The sequence below is a fragment of the Erpetoichthys calabaricus genome, chromosome 2 (genome assembly GCF_900747795.2).
Source record: "Erpetoichthys calabaricus chromosome 2, fErpCal1.3, whole genome shotgun sequence".
Classification (NCBI taxonomy): Eukaryota; Metazoa; Chordata; class Cladistia; order Polypteriformes; family Polypteridae; genus Erpetoichthys; species Erpetoichthys calabaricus.
The window spans coordinates 294,615,782-294,634,428 of NC_041395.2; the positions used below are offsets into that span (position 1 = coordinate 294,615,782).

The window sequence follows — 18,647 nt, forward strand, 5'->3', positions numbered from 1 at the left end:
AAATTCCGAGGGCACTTTGCCACAATATCTTTGAAAAGAATGAATGCTTAATGATTACATTCATCAATTCAGGGATGCACCCATTCCAGGAAGCTTCAGGTGCAAGACAGAAACAATCCCTGGATGCAACATCAGCTCATCGCCAGGTGAACACAAGCACACACATCCACTAGCATCATTTTAGCATCACCGAATCCCCAAACGTGCATGTCCTTGGAAGGAAACTGGAGCACACTGTGGAAACCCACCAGGAAAACATGCAAACTCCAGGCAGTGAACACCAAGGACAAGATCCCTACTGTGAGGCAGCAGTGCTACCACTCCACCACCATGCCCCACATGTGTAATTATTAAAGTATTCATTATTTAAATGAAGTTAACGATTTATCTGTAAAATGTACTATACATACTTTAATGCATACATCATGAAAGTGATATCAAGTATAAATCTAAGGATTCTAAATGTGCAGAGAGCTGGAATATAATAAATGTAATGTGTTCTGTTTGGTGATTGCTGCTTATATGAATTCACCTTATGTGAATTTCCCATTGGGATTAATAAAGTATCTATCTATCTATCTATCTATCTATCTATCTATCTATCTATCTATCTATCTATCTATCTATCTATCTATCTATCTATCTATCTATCTATCTATCTATCTATCTATCTATCTATCTATCTATCTATCTATCTATCTATCTATCTATCTATCTATCTATCTTATAGTCAGTTGTCAGTTCAGGAGGAAGCCCCAGAAGCATGGAGCGATTAACAACTAGGTCGTTTTTAAGATGACGTTTACGACGGCCTACTTTAATGATAAAATAAACTGCAAGATAAAAGTGGACATTTTGAGATTAAAGCCAATATTTCCACTTTAATCACAAAACAGACCTTTTCACTGTGTCCTTAATATTGTTCTCTGTCGCTCAAATACACTGACGTACATTCTAATGCTGCTGTGAAGGTGCAAAAAAAAAAAGAAGATGGTATGTGTGACTTTTAAAATGTATCGTGTCATTACGTAGGGGAATATGCGACACTTGAATATAAAAGCACCACGAATGCATTTGTATGTCAGCATTTTGCTTCACCACATCGAACCATTCATCAAACATCAAAGTAGGCTCATCGATAATGAAGGATCTGCAAAGCGGCTTTCTGTTACTTGTATTTAGTAAACAGAGACTCTGACATCACATCCCGACTTGATTACACTGTGCCCCCTGATTTTTTGCTGGTACTGCAACTTGCGCACATGTTGCATTAATTTCTGAATGCTGGGAACGCATGACAGCCATGAGGAGTGCGTGTATGTGTTCTGAGCGTGAAGTATAAACCGACCCTAAGACAATGAAAATGCAGGACATCAGTTGGTACTCAGAATGTCTGGATTCTCCCTGTGAGGGTTCAACAAATACTTCTAACACAAGCTCTTTTTTAAAATGTTTGCTCATGTGGAAGAGAGTGTTGGTGCCAACTCCACATTGTGCATCCACAAACAGATGTAAAAGCAATAATTGAGAGGACCAGCTATCTGAGCATAAATGGAACCAAACAAAAGAAGATAGTAAGACGACTTAATACATTGTTTAAACAATCCTCTTATGCTTTGTGAGCCTTCATTTTCAGGATTATATCAAATCTGTACTTACAGTGATAAATCAATCTTTCCCTTTGGCTGCTCAGTTTTATGTTCATTCTTGTAGTAATTCAGATGGTAGGTGCCACTGTCACAAAACAGTATGAAATATCTTTTTTTCCAGGCCGTCTATCAAGAGAAAACAAGACACAAGATAAGTTTACAGAATATACATCCTTGAGACTGAGTTCTGGATATAAGAGTGAGTTACCCCAGCAAAAAATTTAGTTGTTTAGTTGTGGTGTTGACCTATTGGGCCCACTAGAGGTTATACCAAAAAGTATAGATCATAAAGGAATATTTTCATACCTGCTTAATAAATTCACAGTTAGGGAAGCCAGAGCCAGTCCCTGGCTATAAAGCAGAAAACAACCATGGAATGGGCTACTTACAGATACAACCAGAATGGCTAATCTGAATCACAACAACATATGAAATCTGGCAAATGGTAGGAGACCATTCAGTCCATCCAGCTTGTTTGTTTAGTTAATTGCTAAGCTTTCCCAATATCTCATCCAGGTACTTCTTACAGGTTGTCAAGGTTTCTGCTTCAACTTGTGGCACGTGGCTGGGGGTGGTACCCAGCCGGGATGCCCAGAAGGACAGGAGGAGGGCTCATGCCTCCTCCGGACTGCCAGGGGGCGTCCCCATGCCTGGAGGACTTGGGACCTAAGCACTTCCGCCACACCAGGAAGTGCTGGGGGGAAGAAGAAAAAAGAGACACCTGGAGTGCTTCCGGAAAGACAGCCGGCACTTCCGCCACACAGGGGTGTGTCAGGGGAAGATTGCCGGGAACCACCTGGAGCACATCCGGGTGGCTATAAATGGGGCCGCCTCCCTCCTATCAAAGAGCTGGAGTCGGGAGCAGGAGCAGGACGAAGCTCCTGGAGAGAGAGTAGAGGTGGCCCAGAGACAAGGCGAGAGAAGGCCCAGGAGAAGGGAGACTGGGGCTAAAGCACTGTGAGTTGTGTGGGACTGTTAATTAAGTAGACTTGTGTTGTGTGGACGACAATAAAAAGAAATCTTTTGATAAAGATGTGGTCTCAGTCTGGTGGTGTCCGGGCAAATCTCACAAACTACATAACTCTATAGTTTGTTTCAGATCCCTACAAATCATTCACTAAAGAAGTGCTTCCGGGTTTCAGTCTTAAATGCAGTTGGTGTTTTCATTACATTCAGTGGTCAGGCAATTGTCTGGGACCCCAGACTGTGTGGAGGCCCCTAAAGATGTCTTTTTACATAAGTACTTTTTGTAGTAACAAATCTGTGGGAACCCCCCTTGAAGTATAGCATTGGCACACTAAAATAGCATGGTTTTCTGAGGGAGTCTAATCTCTGTTGCTAAAGTGTCTCTATGAATGTTACTTTTTAGTAACATTAAATGTAATCAGTGGTGTTTTCATAAATCATGAGGAAGATTTAAATGTCTGGAATCAAAAAACAGAAAAAAAGAACACAAGAGAAGGGCAGTGGTAAATCATAGAGAATCTGTAATATTGATTCAATTTTAAGTATGCCATGTTAAGCTGGGCACACTTAATTAGAGGAGGTTAGAACTGAACTGCGGAATTGGAACGAACATCTCACACACTCTGAACAGCAGCAGAGGGGGAAAAGCTGATAACTTATCTGGAGTGTAAAAATAACCAAATATGTCAGTAAAACAAATATTACAGTAGATTAAAAGCTGACATCCAACTAGGAGAAGAAACCAGCAACCTGAGGTTGAAAGCTTGAACATGAGTGTCTCACAGCAATCCTGCTAAACTGTGAAGGCACAGAAGCAACAGAAACACACCAACAATGATAACCTCGACACTAAACATAAATTCAATCTGCTCTCTGCCATTCAACAGCGTGTTTATATATATTATGTGTCCTGCAGCATGTACAGCTTAGGTTTCAGGCACACAAACAGTGATTTTTAAACTTGCATCTTTTTTTTTTTAATTTCCATTATGTGCAGTTGATTTATTTTTAAAATGTTATGATGGACAATTTGTATTTATTTGTATTATCATGTGCAACTTACATTTATTTTACTTTTTTTAACTTATTTGGATTTTTAAAATTCTGTTATTATTACTTTTCTACACAAATGGTGCTTTTTTGTGTAGTATTTATATAATCTGTTTTTACATAATAAAAATAAAGGATTTGTACTTATTAAACTCTCCCTGTCATCTTATTAATTTAGACTTTGCGCAAAAATAATGTTAATAAATGTTAACCTGTCAGAACTCGGGGGAGGGTGAGTTGGAGGGCCCCATGGAGTTCTTTGCCTTGAGACCCCTGAGTCCCCAGAATCGCCCCTGTATTTCAGTTTGTGCATCATCTGAAACCTCCAAAACTTTTTAACAGTGCAAGACTACAGATCTAAGCATTATATCCAAATCTGATTGAAGCTGCCATTTTTAAAGGGTATCCTACATGAGAAATTATATTTATACCCAAAATTCCCATTGTTCCAACTAATTACACTGGTCTACAAAAAATATTTTTTGTCTGCTACTGGGAACTTCAGAGCAGCTCTTTATTAAGTTTTTTATACTGATTTCGTATGTGAAATCGGAATTAAGCTAGCACGCCAGGTTTTTGAAATACACATCATTGATGTTTTGACACATTTGAATATCAATACAATATATCAACACAATATCTGCAGTGGCATAGCTGGGGGGGGGGGCAAGGGGGGACATCTGTCCCCAGGCGCAGCATCCAGGGGGCTCCAAATATCCCTTCCTCATTGCATTTTGGCAAACAGGAGGGGGCGCGAAATCTTCAGTTGTCCCCTGGTGCTGAAAACCCTAGCTACGCCTCTGGATATCTGGAGTTTGGACTCTGTCCCATCAAAATTGTTTTGATGTGTTTATTCTGAAAACAAATCAGAAGACAATACCAGAGACACGTTAAAGCATATTTATGTCAATTAACCTCAATATAAAAGTGAGGTCAGCGTGCCTATAAATATTGGAGGCACTCGCTTTTGCACTTGTACTGCACATTCGTCTCTCTTTGCAAGAACCAACAGTAGTCACCCATCATGCTCAGAGTGAATTTTTCCCAACATCTGTTTTCCATCTCCTTTATTTCTTGATGAAATCTTTCGCCATGCTCATCTTTGACATCGCTTAGATTTGGTGGAAAAAAGTCGAGATGAGAATGTAAAAAATGCGTCTTCAGTGACATTCTGGCTCCCGTAAGCTAATATACTTTCAGCATATTCTCCATAAGCTCAGCATTATTCTCTGCTCTGTGACTGTCAAGAAAATACTGGACAACCCGCTCGAATGAGGGTGCTGATTCAGTGGGCTTCAGTTTCCTTTTGAACTCATCGTCAAGCATCGTTTCATGGATTTCAGGGCCAACTAAAACACCTTTCTTAATTTTGGCTTCACTTTTCTTAAGACCAAACTTATTTCTTAAATGCTGAAACGCATCACCTTTACTGTCCAGTGACCCTAGTTGTTCAAGATAAGGAACATCATAACTAAAAAATGGGACGTGCTGGACGAAAACGTTTTTCAGATTTGGAGTCAGCAAGTGAAATTTGTTAAAGTACAGGTGAAAGAATCCCAGTAGCAAAATGCTTGTTGACCAGTGTTACCGGTTGCAAATGAAAACAACAGAGTTTCCTGTAAAATTCTGTTTTGCAATGACCATCAACAGAACCAAAGGTCAGTCACTAAAAGGAACAGGAATTGATCTGTGGTAGGCATGCTTTACTTGTGAGCAGAAGATCCAGTGAACTAATACTATTAGCCCCTGGTAAAAAAAACTCCAAAAACACAAAACACTGTATTATATACAATAAAAGTAATTAAGTTAGTTATAAAGTACTCCTGATACATCTGATTAACAGCAGGCACTATAACCGAGGTCCATTGACTTAGGGTGAAACCAAGTAACACAGCTAACTGCATAATAAAGACGACATGTTTGTTTATTTATGACCTACTTAAGCTTTGGGAAAGCTTTGAGAGTTTCTTTTGACTCATAACATACATTTGGAAAGTATGAGAAAAATCAGAGTATTGACAGAAACATCCAAGCAGACAGAGATGAGAACAAGAACAAGATGTAAACTCCGCACAGACAGGGATTTAAACCTGGGATAGTAGAGCTATATTTGCAGTAGTGCGGACCACTGTGGCCCCGTAGATGAATCAGCTCTTTCTAGTGCATGTTTACTCCACAGAATGTGATTTAGAAGGCTGAGTGATGTTGTCCTGCTGGCCATATTGTGGATAACAGCAACTGAAAAGAATGGACAAAGTCACAGGATTCCTGTCATGCTCTTTATTCATGTTCTGCTCGTTTATGATATTATTTCTTATTAACAGCTTGTTCCTTTAATTTCTACTAATTAGCTTCTTATAGAAATGACAATTAAGTGGCTGCAGGCTGTGGTACAAATGACAAAATGTTTTAAATAGGAGCATATCATCCAGGGCTGTGTTGTCATCATTAAGTGGCGGCTGTAATGAACTCAGAATGAAAGAAAGTAGAAAGAAAATCGTTAATGAGTGACCTCAGGAAAACTAATCTGTGCACATAAAAAATACAGAAATCTATATGAAATTTGTTCAGAAGAGAAAGACAAATGCTGAAAGACTGACATATTAAAGGTCGAAAGAACAACAGCAAACTCAATGAGGCTGGTGCTCCTATGATGTCTGGGTGGGCTGCAGCTCATAAACTCCTTTGAACCCGAAGCATCAATAGTCATATACTGAGGATAAGGCAGTGCAACGAGGACTCAAAAAACCAATGGTAAGTTGCAAAAGGGATTTGTGCTTTTATTTTACACAAAACCAAAGTGCAGTGCATTTCAATTAATAAATAAGTCAATAAATAATTCTAATAATAAAAAAGTGTCCGCTGGATGTTAAAAGTCAAAATAAATACAGTTAAAATCCAAATGGAAAGGTAGACTTTTCATGTTTCTTCCTGTAACCTTTGCCAGCCCACCACATTCCCCTCGATCTGCCACCTCAGCCAGTACCCATGGACCCTAGAGTGCCGTACCCTCTTTTGGACGCTGCTGTGTCAGGACCCCAACCCTTTTTCAGCTTCTTTCACCCTCTCGACAGCTCCATTTGGCAGTTTGTCAGCTGCTGAGAGCACAACCACCTCTCGAAGCTAATTCAACCCTCTGCCCTGCTCTCTGTAGCACTGATACTCTTCATTTTGTCCTCTTACATTTACCTTCCCCAAACTAGTTTCTTTCCTTTTGTTTTGCTCTTATGATTCTCAACTTTGCTTTCCTGCTCAGAATCCATTTTATCCTCCCATGGGAATGGCGTCCCAGTTACAATCCGTGGAGTGCATGTGTGGAACAACTAATCAGTTAAACAATCAGCGTGCCTCCTCACCAAACATTCAGCTGCAGCCATACTCCTCAGTAGCAACCACAGAGCCGGAGTTGCACTATTTTTACCTAAAAACTAGCACACTGCCACAGACCCTTAACACGCCTCAGCACAGCTCCTTTTACAAGAAGAAACTGATCACTGCACTTGAACTTGTGCAGTAAAAAAAAATCATTAGATGAAGTGGCCCTCACTTTCATATCTTATATTCTTTAAGGTTTTGATAGATAGATAGACAGATAGATACTTTATTAATCCCGATGGGAAATTCACATTCTTCAGCAGCAGCATACTGATACAATAAATAATATTAAATTAAAGAATGATAATAATACAGGTGAAAAAAAAAAAAACAGACAATAACTATGTATAATGTTAAATATTAACGTGTACCCCCCCTGGTGGAATTAAAGAGTCGCATAGTTTGGGGGAGGAACGATCTCCTCAATCTGTCTGTGGAGCAGGACAGTGACAGCAGTCTGTCGCTGAAGCTGCTCTTCTGTCTGGAGATGACATTATTTAGTGGATGCAGTGGATTCTCCATAATTGATAGGAGCCTGCTGAGCGCCCTTCGCTCTGCCACAGATGTTAAACTGTCCAGCTCCATTTGATTTTGAATTTGATATTGTAGGTAAAGAGTATACAGTGAATACTTCACTGAAAAATTATATTTTTTTAAATGTTACTTACCCCCTGTGATTTGTAGTGATGTTTTAGAAAATTTTTTAATCTCATGTTTTAATGGAGAATGGAGGTAATAATATTTCTGATAGAATACAACCCTATGGTGACCAGCATTGGACAACAGCAAACAATATCAAATAAGTCCATGATCAAATTTCACATTACTCATGTCTCATAATTCACATGTCAAACCATCCACTTGTATGCTCACAATGTGCAGAACACAAGCATTTTTTGCTAAAATAAATACCTAAATAAATAGGAAATCTGTTCACACTAGATTGCACTTTTACCCCCTAACCCTAACCCACCTTTCCCCCTCATTAATTGGGCAAGAGAAAGAAAAGCAACAGTGCAGGATGGCTGAAGTTTTTAATTAAGCTGTTTGCTTTTCTAAGGATGTGAGTATTGCCAATGTCCTGAGCAGAAAGACGCTCAGTGTTGGTAATGTTCTGTGCCACGTTCACCACCTTCTGCAGTAATTTGCAATCTGTAACTGAGCAGGTGCCATAGCAGGATGTGATGCAGCTAGTGAGGATGGATTCTACAGTACACCTGTCTGTGACAACAGAAGTAAAAATACAAACTGTCCTCAGATGTCTGAGGAAGTAGACATGCTGGCGTGCCTTTTTACTATAGATGAAATGTGTTGTGCCCACTTTAGTTTGTCAGTGAAAGTCAAATGGCTAAATCTCACAACAAGCATCCCCTCTGAAGTCAGCCCGGATTGCCTACTGCTCTTGCCTATTCCACATGTGCTCAATTTAATTTAAACAGAGTTCTCCGTTTTCTTCTTACAGGTCATGTTGTATGGTTAATTGGTAAATCTAAACTGAATGATCTTGCTGTCCTTGTATTTGCGTAAGTGTTTCTCTTGATGGACTGGCAAACCAGGCGGTGTTAATTTCTGATGTATTCAATAAACTTCTACTGGGTAATGCAGGTTCAGAAAAAACACTGATATATGGATGGATAATATAATACAGACTGATTCATAACTCTGCTTACATAAGACTTAGCTTTATATAATCCTAATTATTTTTGTGGGTGTTTGAGCGCTCACAGTGATGTCTTTGTTGTTGGAACATAATGGCAGTTACGGACAAGTAAGTGATGCCATCACATTCGAATGAAGCAGCTGCCATAAATATATTATCTATGTAACCAGTTTAATTGAATAAGCTTGTTTATTATATTACAATATATAGACCCCAGCCTGTTGCATCCCTGAATCACATTGAAGAAGTTACTAATGGATGAAAAGAATAATATAATAGTGTGGCATGGTGACGCACCATCCCAAACACAATCAAGTGTGTGAAAATGTAGGCGTGTGTCATTTTGGATAGGTTGGCATCACATCCAGGGATGGTTCTCTCCTTGTGCCCAGTCCCATTGTGTTAGTCTCTGGCTTTCCATGATTTCAAAATAAAGAAAAGTTGCTTTTGAATGTGGTTAGTTGGATGGGTGGCAGGATATAGGATGGCATTGCCTACCTGTGGGTATCAATACTACTTCTCACTGCTTGGTCCTTCTTTCAGTTCCCAGCTGATAAGCCTTCTCCTGTTCCATATATGCTTACGTTGGGAAGAACTGCTGCAGCAGTTATCCAGTATTAATACCTGTATGTTGTCTTTGTGGAGTTTTAATGTTTTCACTGTAATTTTGTGAGTTTTCCTCAGGCTACTCCATATTTAAGAAGCAATTCTAAATACACATAAGAGCAGAGTGGGTCCTGCTATGAATATACTCCCTGTCCAGTGCTGCTTACTAAATTGCGACCAGTAGTGCCAGAATAGGCTCACACCCCTGTGCCCCTAAACGGGTTTGGCAACGTCATGTACAGCTAGTTTAGAAAATGGGCAGGTGATTGGTAGTATAATGTGTAAACAGCCCATTTAAACAGTTCAGATCTCCTTATCAACTGCAATAACCAATAGCCATTGCAGTTGAGGAATGAATGTTATTGTAGGTTTTTACTTTGTCAATTTATTGTGATCCTGTGTTACCTCAGTCTGGTTATTCTTACAAGTACGTGTGATTGAGCCATCCATTGAAATAAACTCAAAATCTTTGGACTCCCATGTTATCTGGTTTTGTTTCGTGGCGTTGTATCAAACCTATTGAAGGTTGGCACAGCATGTTGTTAGGGTACAGCACATGTGACTGATGACTTTCATGTGGTGTGAAATGTCTGTGTTGGCACCTGTCACGTCTGGATCGAGCCTGTTTTCTGACACCTGGAACCTACTAGTATTTTCTAAAATTGCCTTTTAAAGACAAATTCCGTAATATTTTTTTTTTATTTCCAGTGGCAGCTCAGATATTCTAAAATAATTAATGGAGGAAAGATATATTTGATACTTACAAACCAATTAGGATTTAAAGGTTTGTTTTAAAATGAACATAATATAGTATTTGGATCTGTATGCTTAGTCAAGAATACATTCGGCAAGCACTTCCATAAACATGGCAATAGTATTTAATCCATACATCCACTGATTATTTACAATAACTTCATAGCTGGGATCACAATATCAATGCAGAATGATCAGTTTTTAGATTTTTAGTTTAGTCCACTTCATCTCATGGGAGGTATAGGGCGACCATATCAGCCTTCCACGTGTTCTGTTTCCTTGGCAATGTTCACCTCAGGATAATCCAGTTTTTTGCAGGACAGTTGTTAATCCCCTATGCCAGGTGTTCTTTGGTCTTCCTCTTTTCCGTTTTCCTTGGGGGTTCCACTCCAGCATTTGCTTTGTAATATTACTCTTTTTTTTCTCAGCATGTACTCTATCCAATTCCACTTTCTAATACTGATCATAGTAAACACGGGCTGTTGTTTTGTCCACTGCTATAGGGAGATATTGCTGATTTTATTTGGCCACTTCACTCCTATGATTATTTCACAGACAATGGTTGACAAACCCTAGTATGCTTTGAACGGAGATACAGTAGTTGTTTCTCTCCATGTCTCTGATCCATAAAGAAGAACCAATGTACTTGTCCAACGTACGAACTGAATAGTCCAACTTTAGTGCATGTACTCAGTGCCCTGTTCTTCCAGTAGTGCTCACTACACATTCCAAATATGTGAATTCTTGGACATTTTCTATTTCTACCCCTATGACCTGAACCTTGTCCCCCCAACTAGACTTAATTCTCAGAGTAACAAACATCCCTTAAAGTGACAACTGTCTGCCATATGAAGCTACTGTCAATTGAAAAAGTGTTCTGCATTCTGTATTCTACTAATTGTAAATGATTATATTTACTTAAACATCAAAACTAACAAATATCTGTCCAGACAATGTTTGCTCCAGCTTTAATACCTTTTGGTGTAAAACTAGTGGAATGCGTGGACCACCAGTCTTCAAATAAAAGGGATTTGAAAGTGAAGTCATAGGGCGTTCAAAATGAAATTTAAAAGGAAAAAGAATAGGTGAATTGGAAAAAGAATAGAAAACATTAAGGCAAAATAGGAAGTAAGGAACAGTAGAGAGAAAGTTTCACAAAATTTACAGCCTCAAGTGTAGAGAGTCATGAAAAAGAATCCATCTTTCCTCAATTCCTTAGCAAGGTACAGGATTTCGTTAATTCCCAACCATACAATGAGGAACTAAATTACCCAGAAGCGGCCCTGGCCTAGTTTTAGACTACACTGAAATACCAACGATGCCTGCAAAGTTGGCAAGAAAACTTGTAATGTCACTTTGGCAAAACAATGCCTAAACTATTCCATTTCTTAACCAGTGATATGCATGCAATAGGCTATATGCACAAGATAGTGCTGACGTACTTCTGGTGAAATCTTGGCCAGCTCAGTCACTTCCGTTGTCCGTACTGCAGTTGTGATTTTGTTTAGTGGCGTGAATGTCTGAGAAAAACAAGCTTAAGTTTCAGTGTACAGATGCCACTACTGCTGAACATTTTTGTGCACCTTTTTGTTCAGCTTCCAGTCAGTACAACAAGGTGCTGCTATCAAGAGACAGAGCTTTATGGTCAGTTCCCATAATTTTTTAAAAAAGAGGATTTTCACGAGCCAAGGTCTGAGAGAGGGCAGAGAGTGTTGAAGAAGGGAGCAGTTACTGCATTGTTTCAGTGAAACAATTTCTTTGTTTCACTTTTAAGACCGGGGAATAGGGAGAGGAGAAAGCAACCGACGAAGGATGACACACTGGGTGAAGAAAAGGATGATAAATTCCTTGAGGATTACGACTATACTTTGTCTCTCAGACAGGAGATCCTCCAGCTGAGGAAACAAACTGAGACCCTTACATTGAAAAAATAGTTTAGCCTTCACCGTTTTCCTGGCTCAAACAAAGCCATTTACTTTTTTTCAATGTAAGATGTCCAATGGACTAATGTTCCCATGTATGAAGCTTACATACATATTCACCTGTCCCTGAATAAAGTTTAATGACCAGTTATTGAAATCCTGTTTTTTTAAAGAAGCCTAATGTAATGTAAGTTCATATTAAACACAAGTTTTTAATACATCCGGCTCTTACCTTTGTAATTGTGGATGTAGCTTGAAACATACAGTTTGAAGCACTTCTCCTTTTAGCTCCTGACATTTGGCACAATGTTTCAATAATGAGACTTACATCATTTACATCATTTTGGGCACATCCTGAAGTGATCAGGTAAAAAATGCCATAGCTGGCCTGTTTTGATATCAGCGCCGCAAGTGAAGCAGCTGGCTGACGCAGAAAGGTTTTTGGCTGTTACAAGTTTCAATTCCTAAATTCAGTAGGAAAGTTCAGAGCAGCTTCACACACACACACTCACACACACAAACACATTCTTGGGCTGTCTATGAACAAATCAATGCCGCTATTATAGTGCAGGAGAGAGAAATTAAATAACTTGCTATAAGAAAGTATTAATTTTAACCATAATACTTACAGGATCAGGATTCATAAGTTATGTGCCTTTTTCTGTAGGGGATAAAAAGCTCAACTAAGTTGGCATAAATTTGTTTGAGTGGCTTGTTATTGTCCTTCATATATATCTATACATACTTGGAACATATCTGTCTTCTATTATCCTGATATTATGTATAATGCCATATGTCATCCAGGATTCCACTCCTGGCTGAGGTTCAAATGCTTATTTTGTGTCTTTGTTGTACAGTTTGTATTTGTATCGATACTAATAAAAGGCAAAGCCCTCACTGACTGACTCATCGACTGACTGACTGACTCACTCACTCATCACTAATTCTCCAACTTCCCGTGTAGGTAGAAGGCTGAAATTTGGCAGGCTCATTCCTTACAGCTTACGTACAAAAGTTAGGCAGGTTTCATTTCGAAATTCTACGCGTAATGGTCATAACTGGAACCTGTTTTTTGTCCATATACTCTAATGGAGGAGGCGGAGTCACGTATCGCATCATCACGTATTACGCCTCCTACGTAATCACGTGAAGTGAAAACAAGGAAGAGATTTACAGCATGAGTCAAATGCGGGAACGAAGGTAAATGACGTTAATTGTTGAGTGTCTTTTAATACTGTGTAATTGTTGAGTGTCTTTTAATACTTTGTAAGCATACATATTAACAGATGTGCAATTAAACGTGTGCATTTACGGGGTGATTTCTCAGGCTTAAAGCTCGAAGTGATCACTCGAGTGAAGGCAGCTTCACAAAAAAAACAGATCCTTAACAAACTGTTATTGGTATATTTTCCCTCAATTTTAAAAGGTTTTCTTTTCTTCTTAATAAAAATTTAAAAGCAGAACTTCGCTGGTGCGAACCGCGGGGATTTGAGCGACTGACGCATACAGACATATTCATGAGTGCAGGTACTTCGGAAAGAAAGCACCGTGTAAACCTAAAGTTGAAATTAACTTCATAGACCTACAAAAGGTTGCCATTGATTACAGGCAAGATTGCTTTTCTCCTGTACAACTATACGTTGCATTCTCAAGAGTGTGCTTGCACGGCTTGGTCATATTACAACCGGAGTGCTGAACTGACAACGTGATATACAAACAGAACAATCGTAAAAACAGGATTAAATAAAAAGGCTGCTTCCGTTGGCAAAGCAACGAAAAAGGAAGACCTTATATGACGTTCGTTTATAAAAAAGCGGAGAGGCTGTGTGAAGTCAGCTTCACAAAAAAACAGATCCTTAACAAATTGTTATTGGTATATTTTCACTCAATTTAAAAAGGTTTTCTTAATAAAAATTTAAAAGCAGTACTTCGCTGCTGCAAAGCACGGGGATGTATATAGATAGATAGATAGATAGATAGATAGATAGATAGATAGATAGATAGATAGATAGATAGATAGATAGATAGATAGATAGATAGATAGATAGATGTGTATGTATGTAGATATGTATATATGTGTATATATATGTAGATATGTAAATATGTATATGTATATATATGTGTCTGTATGTGTATATATATATATATATATGTGTGTGTGTGTATGTATGTATGTGTGTATATGTATGTGTATATATATGTTGATATATGTATATATATGTGGATGTGTATATGTATATATATATGTATATATGTATATATAAGTATATATGTTTATGTGTATATATGTTTACATAACCTCTTTAACACACTACTTCTCCGCTGCGAAGCGCGAGTATTTTGCTAGTGTGTTATAATTTCTTTTGTTTATAATTTGCAATATATATATATAGTTTTGCCCTATAAATCTGGAGAGTCTCCCACAGTTCTTGGCAGTTCATTTCAAGTCTGCTATGGAGGTCGTTAGTTTTCTTCTGTTCTACTATGCTGGGTGATTTTCTCTGGATTATTGATCATTCTACTGTTTTTTGACTTTGCCTTGGATTGTGTGTTTGGACTAGTTTTCTTTGGATTGCCCTTGCTGGCTACTTCTTTTTGTTTGTGTGCTCTATGGCAGGGGTGGGCAACGTCGGTCCTGGAGTGCCACAGTATGTGCAGGTTTTTGTTCCAACCCAGTTCCTTAACGAGAACTCAATTATTGCTGATGAAGCACATATTGCTTAAGTGACATTTTAATGCTTCATTTTAGTGGCCTCGCTTGTTAAGGTTCTCCAACCTTAATTGCTTATTTCAATCTTAAACTGCTGCATTCAGTGTTTTAATTGCTCCGACGTTGCCTACCCCTGCTCTATGGAACGACATGTACATGCAGAACACTTTTGTGACAATTAGTAATTTATTTCATAAAAATTGTACATGGCCCTTTTTGTACCTAGCTGGGGTTTATGACAGAGCATTTTTGGAAGTGCTTTTGGGACTTATGCAGCTTAGAACTCCTAGTTTGTGACATATATATTGTATTATTTGGTTAGCTAGCTGCCCCGAAATCTTTTGGACCCACTTTTCATTGTCTTGTTCATTCCTTCAGATGAAATCCATTCTTCTCATATCACCTGACACCAACTCCAATCACATCTTCTTTGGCCTCATTCTGGACCTCATACTCTCTACATCCATCTTGGTGCAACTCTTCACCTAATCATACTCTGCTTTTTGCTCCACATGTCCAAAATTACCTCCTCAGTATAACACCCATCACCTCCACATCCAGTGTTTCTCTTAATTCAGAATTTGTTTTTCTCTGTGTCACAATATCATTCTCATTTCTATTTTTTCCAGCTTTACTTTAAGCTCGGCATTCATTGGCTTCATCTGTCTTTTATTTGGTCTACTAGTCCTCACACAGCACTCATAAACTTTTCCCTTTAACAAATACCTACTTACACTATCGCCACTTCTTACTATTGTTATCTGCTGAGGGAGAACTAAATTATACATTTTTGAATTAAAAACATAATCCTCTTTAATGACTTACTTGTGTGTTGAACAGATAGGAAGGAGGTGACTTCAAAAAGTTACCAGTCACAAGTGCATCCTTTTTGTCTGGAGTTTTGTAGAATTTCAAATTCTCCCCTGTTTTAGAATAAGTATTTCAATTTAGTGACTATGAAAAAGAGAACAGACAGTACTAATATTAGCTTTAGCATACCTTAACTAAAATTATACGCAGGCAGCTTAAGTCATTTAATTTTTTTACCCTTTTTCTGTATTAAACAAATTGTACTGTTAAAAAGACAAACCATACCTGAATTTGCAGACATGCTGTGGGGTGACTGTTACTTCAAAACCTGTAGTTGTAGATAATGAGACACTGTAAATGTATATTTCACATTGCTATTCATGCATTCATTAAAAGTGAATATTTTTGAATGAAATGTATAATAGAAACAATTAAAGAATTTCACGTGCATGCGCTTGAGGGACAGCTTAAGGGCTCTGGTGATGGTAGTTACACACCGAAGCAGGGGTTGGCACTGTATGCTAATGTGTTCTCTCTCCTTCCCTCTGCAGAATGGAAGATTGACAGCCATTACACCTTGGACGTCATATCCATTATCCGGCCTTCTGGACCCACACTTTCCTGCCTGGAAACCATATATCCAGAAGTTTGGATGGGAAATTCAAAGCGTCTGTGTGCAACTTGTTACTGGTCTAAGTAACCAGGATAATCGGGCAATAAGTTATGGTCCAATAAATGTATTTAGAAAAAATAATGGAAACACCACATGAGAAAGTTTAGCTATGAAGAAATACTACTTACAAAAACATCATATCAGGTTGGTTGTGTATTAGCAGTATGTGTCCACTATAAAAAAGGCCTGACAATGAGCACTTTGACAGGTGAGTTTTCAAAGCAACATGAACCATCTAAAGCCTGCACAATGTAAGAGTATACATTGCAAAAGTATCGATTACACAAACAACCACATGTATCAAAGGGAATAGTCACAGAAATAATGACAGCATCTGCCAAATATGGAAATTTGCATCAACAAAGAGAAAACAGTAGTTATAAGTTGAAACTCACCAACAGAGGCAAGTAGACATGTCATGAAATAGCTGCAAAATCGCATAAAAAGCACAACTTCAAAGTTTACCACAGAAATTAATAAGCGCTTCTGTAATCCTCTGTCTAAACAATCTGTGTGTTGGAACCCCTAAGGGATGGAAAAAGTTCTATGTTCTAATGAGGCGTCTTTCACCTAATTTCTTACATTCAGCTGGGTTTACATTTGGAAAAAGCCAAAGGACACCCTCAACCCACAATTTTTGCTACTAATCATTGAATATAACAATGGACCTATATGGCATTGGCAGCCACTTTATGGTACAGTGATTGCTTTGCATGGTCATACAATGACCAAAGAATATAAGGCCATTTTAGAGGACCAGGAACACTGTATAGTACAAACACTGTTGCCTCATGATGCTTCCATATTCCAGCACAGTAATGTCCTCAACACTTGCAACACTTACTTAAGAGTAGTTTCATGAACACCAGGATGAATTAATCTGCCTTCCATGGCCTCCCCAATCACCAGAACCTAACATCATCAAGCCTTTTCGGGAAGTTTTGGCATGCAGATTACAAAGCACATTTCCACCTCCTTCATCCCTTAAAGAGCTGGAGACTTTTCTTTCTGAAGAATGGTTCAGTATTCCACTACACACAGTTCAGGAATGGTGTGACAGAATTTCAAAAAAGAGTGAAGCTGTTTAGGAAGCAAATGGTGGAGCTATACATTATTAGGTCCTTGATATTAATACATTGTTAGGTGTTTCCATTATTTTGACCACTCCATATGAACCGGCTTCAAGTTAGAAGACTTTCAGTAGACAATTTTGTCTTTTTACCAATCTGAAAAAGAGTACATTTCCATAATCTTACATCTGCATACATTCTGTTACAAATATATGAACACACATGACCTCAAATCTCTTTCAAATGACACATTTCACACTTCAAACAGCAAGCACAGATGGCAGTACTGGAGAAGCAAAACACGAGGCTTAAAGCCATTTAATCGTTTAAATGGTCACATTTTTGTACAATTATTCAATAGTGTTAAAATATCCGTTATAGCATAAGCCACACCATGTAATCTGTAAAGAAGGCACATGGCATCTTGAATATTTCTTGGAAGTTTAATTATCTTTTTTAGTTTAACCATTTAATTGATGATAAAAATAAATGAGGTGAAATTAACTTGCATTGAACATTCTAGTCTTACTTTAACACATTGTTATTCGTGTAGTTTTGTGTAATTTATATTTTTTTCACCTGAGGAATCTGTTTCTGTGCTTTATTTTTTAACTTAACTTGACAAACTGTTTTTTTTTTGTTTCTGTCTTGATTTATTTTATGCAATGCAGTTTTGAGGCATCGTATGATCGTGATCACTGCTCTAATGACATGGTGGTCACCTTACACATTTTTTTGGTAAATACATTTATTGACAGTCTTTATTAGTGTAGTTAGTTTCTGAATTCAGGTAGGCCCTAGTGTAAGGTTTGTGCTTCTGGTCCTGACATTTTTTTCTTGAGACTGCTGATCAATAGTCTTACCTTTTTTGTTTTGATTCTCCATAGGTTTCTGATCTCATGGTTTTTATCCCTTATTTTGCCTGACTATGTTTCATTCTTGGTTAACAATCTTCTGGGGCATCCTTTGTAAAACTTTGCATGGATGTGAGCTTGAAAATATGTGCACAGCAAAAAACAGGACAATGTGTATGCCAAAGAAAATCAGATTTATATAATCTGGCATATGCACTGTGGGAGATGGCCGGATGTTCATCCCGGCCAATACCCCCAGGCCGCCAGATGGAGCCCTCCCTGTAGCATGGAAGAGCCCCGAAGACCAGCAGGGAATTATGGACAATGGAGTTTTTATTCCCAACCCTGCTGGACACCGTGGGGCCCACCAGAGGATGCTGCAGGGAGGCGCAAGGACTTGTATGTGCCCTATAACCCAGAAGCACGTCATGATCATATGACCAGAGGGAACAACGTGTTTCCGGGTTGAAGAGAAAGACTTTTTATCTGACACGGAAGTGATAAGAAATCACATGGACTGTGGGATGGGAAACACTTCCGGGTCAGGGA

General features: G+C 38.5%; 1 protein-coding gene across 3 annotated transcripts in view; it reads right to left on the reverse strand.

Annotated features, from left to right (window-relative positions):
- The window catches only part of LOC114642576 (uncharacterized), a 71,436-nt gene extending 55,599 nt beyond the window's left edge, over nucleotides 1-15,837 (reverse strand). For all 3 annotated transcript variants that reach the window (XM_051922798.1, XM_051922797.1, XM_051922796.1), the window contains exons 1-3: nucleotides 15,787-15,837; nucleotides 15,517-15,614; nucleotides 1,660-1,775 (exon numbers count right to left, since the gene is read on the reverse strand). In XM_051922798.1, the coding sequence (XP_051778758.1) occupies nucleotides 1,660-1,775; nucleotides 15,517-15,614; nucleotides 15,787-15,802 (230 nt within the window). In that variant the 5' untranslated portion in view covers nucleotides 15,803-15,837. The remainder of the gene's footprint in view (nucleotides 1-1,659; nucleotides 1,776-15,516; nucleotides 15,615-15,786) is intronic.
- Between the last annotated feature and the right edge of the window lie 2,810 nt (nucleotides 15,838-18,647).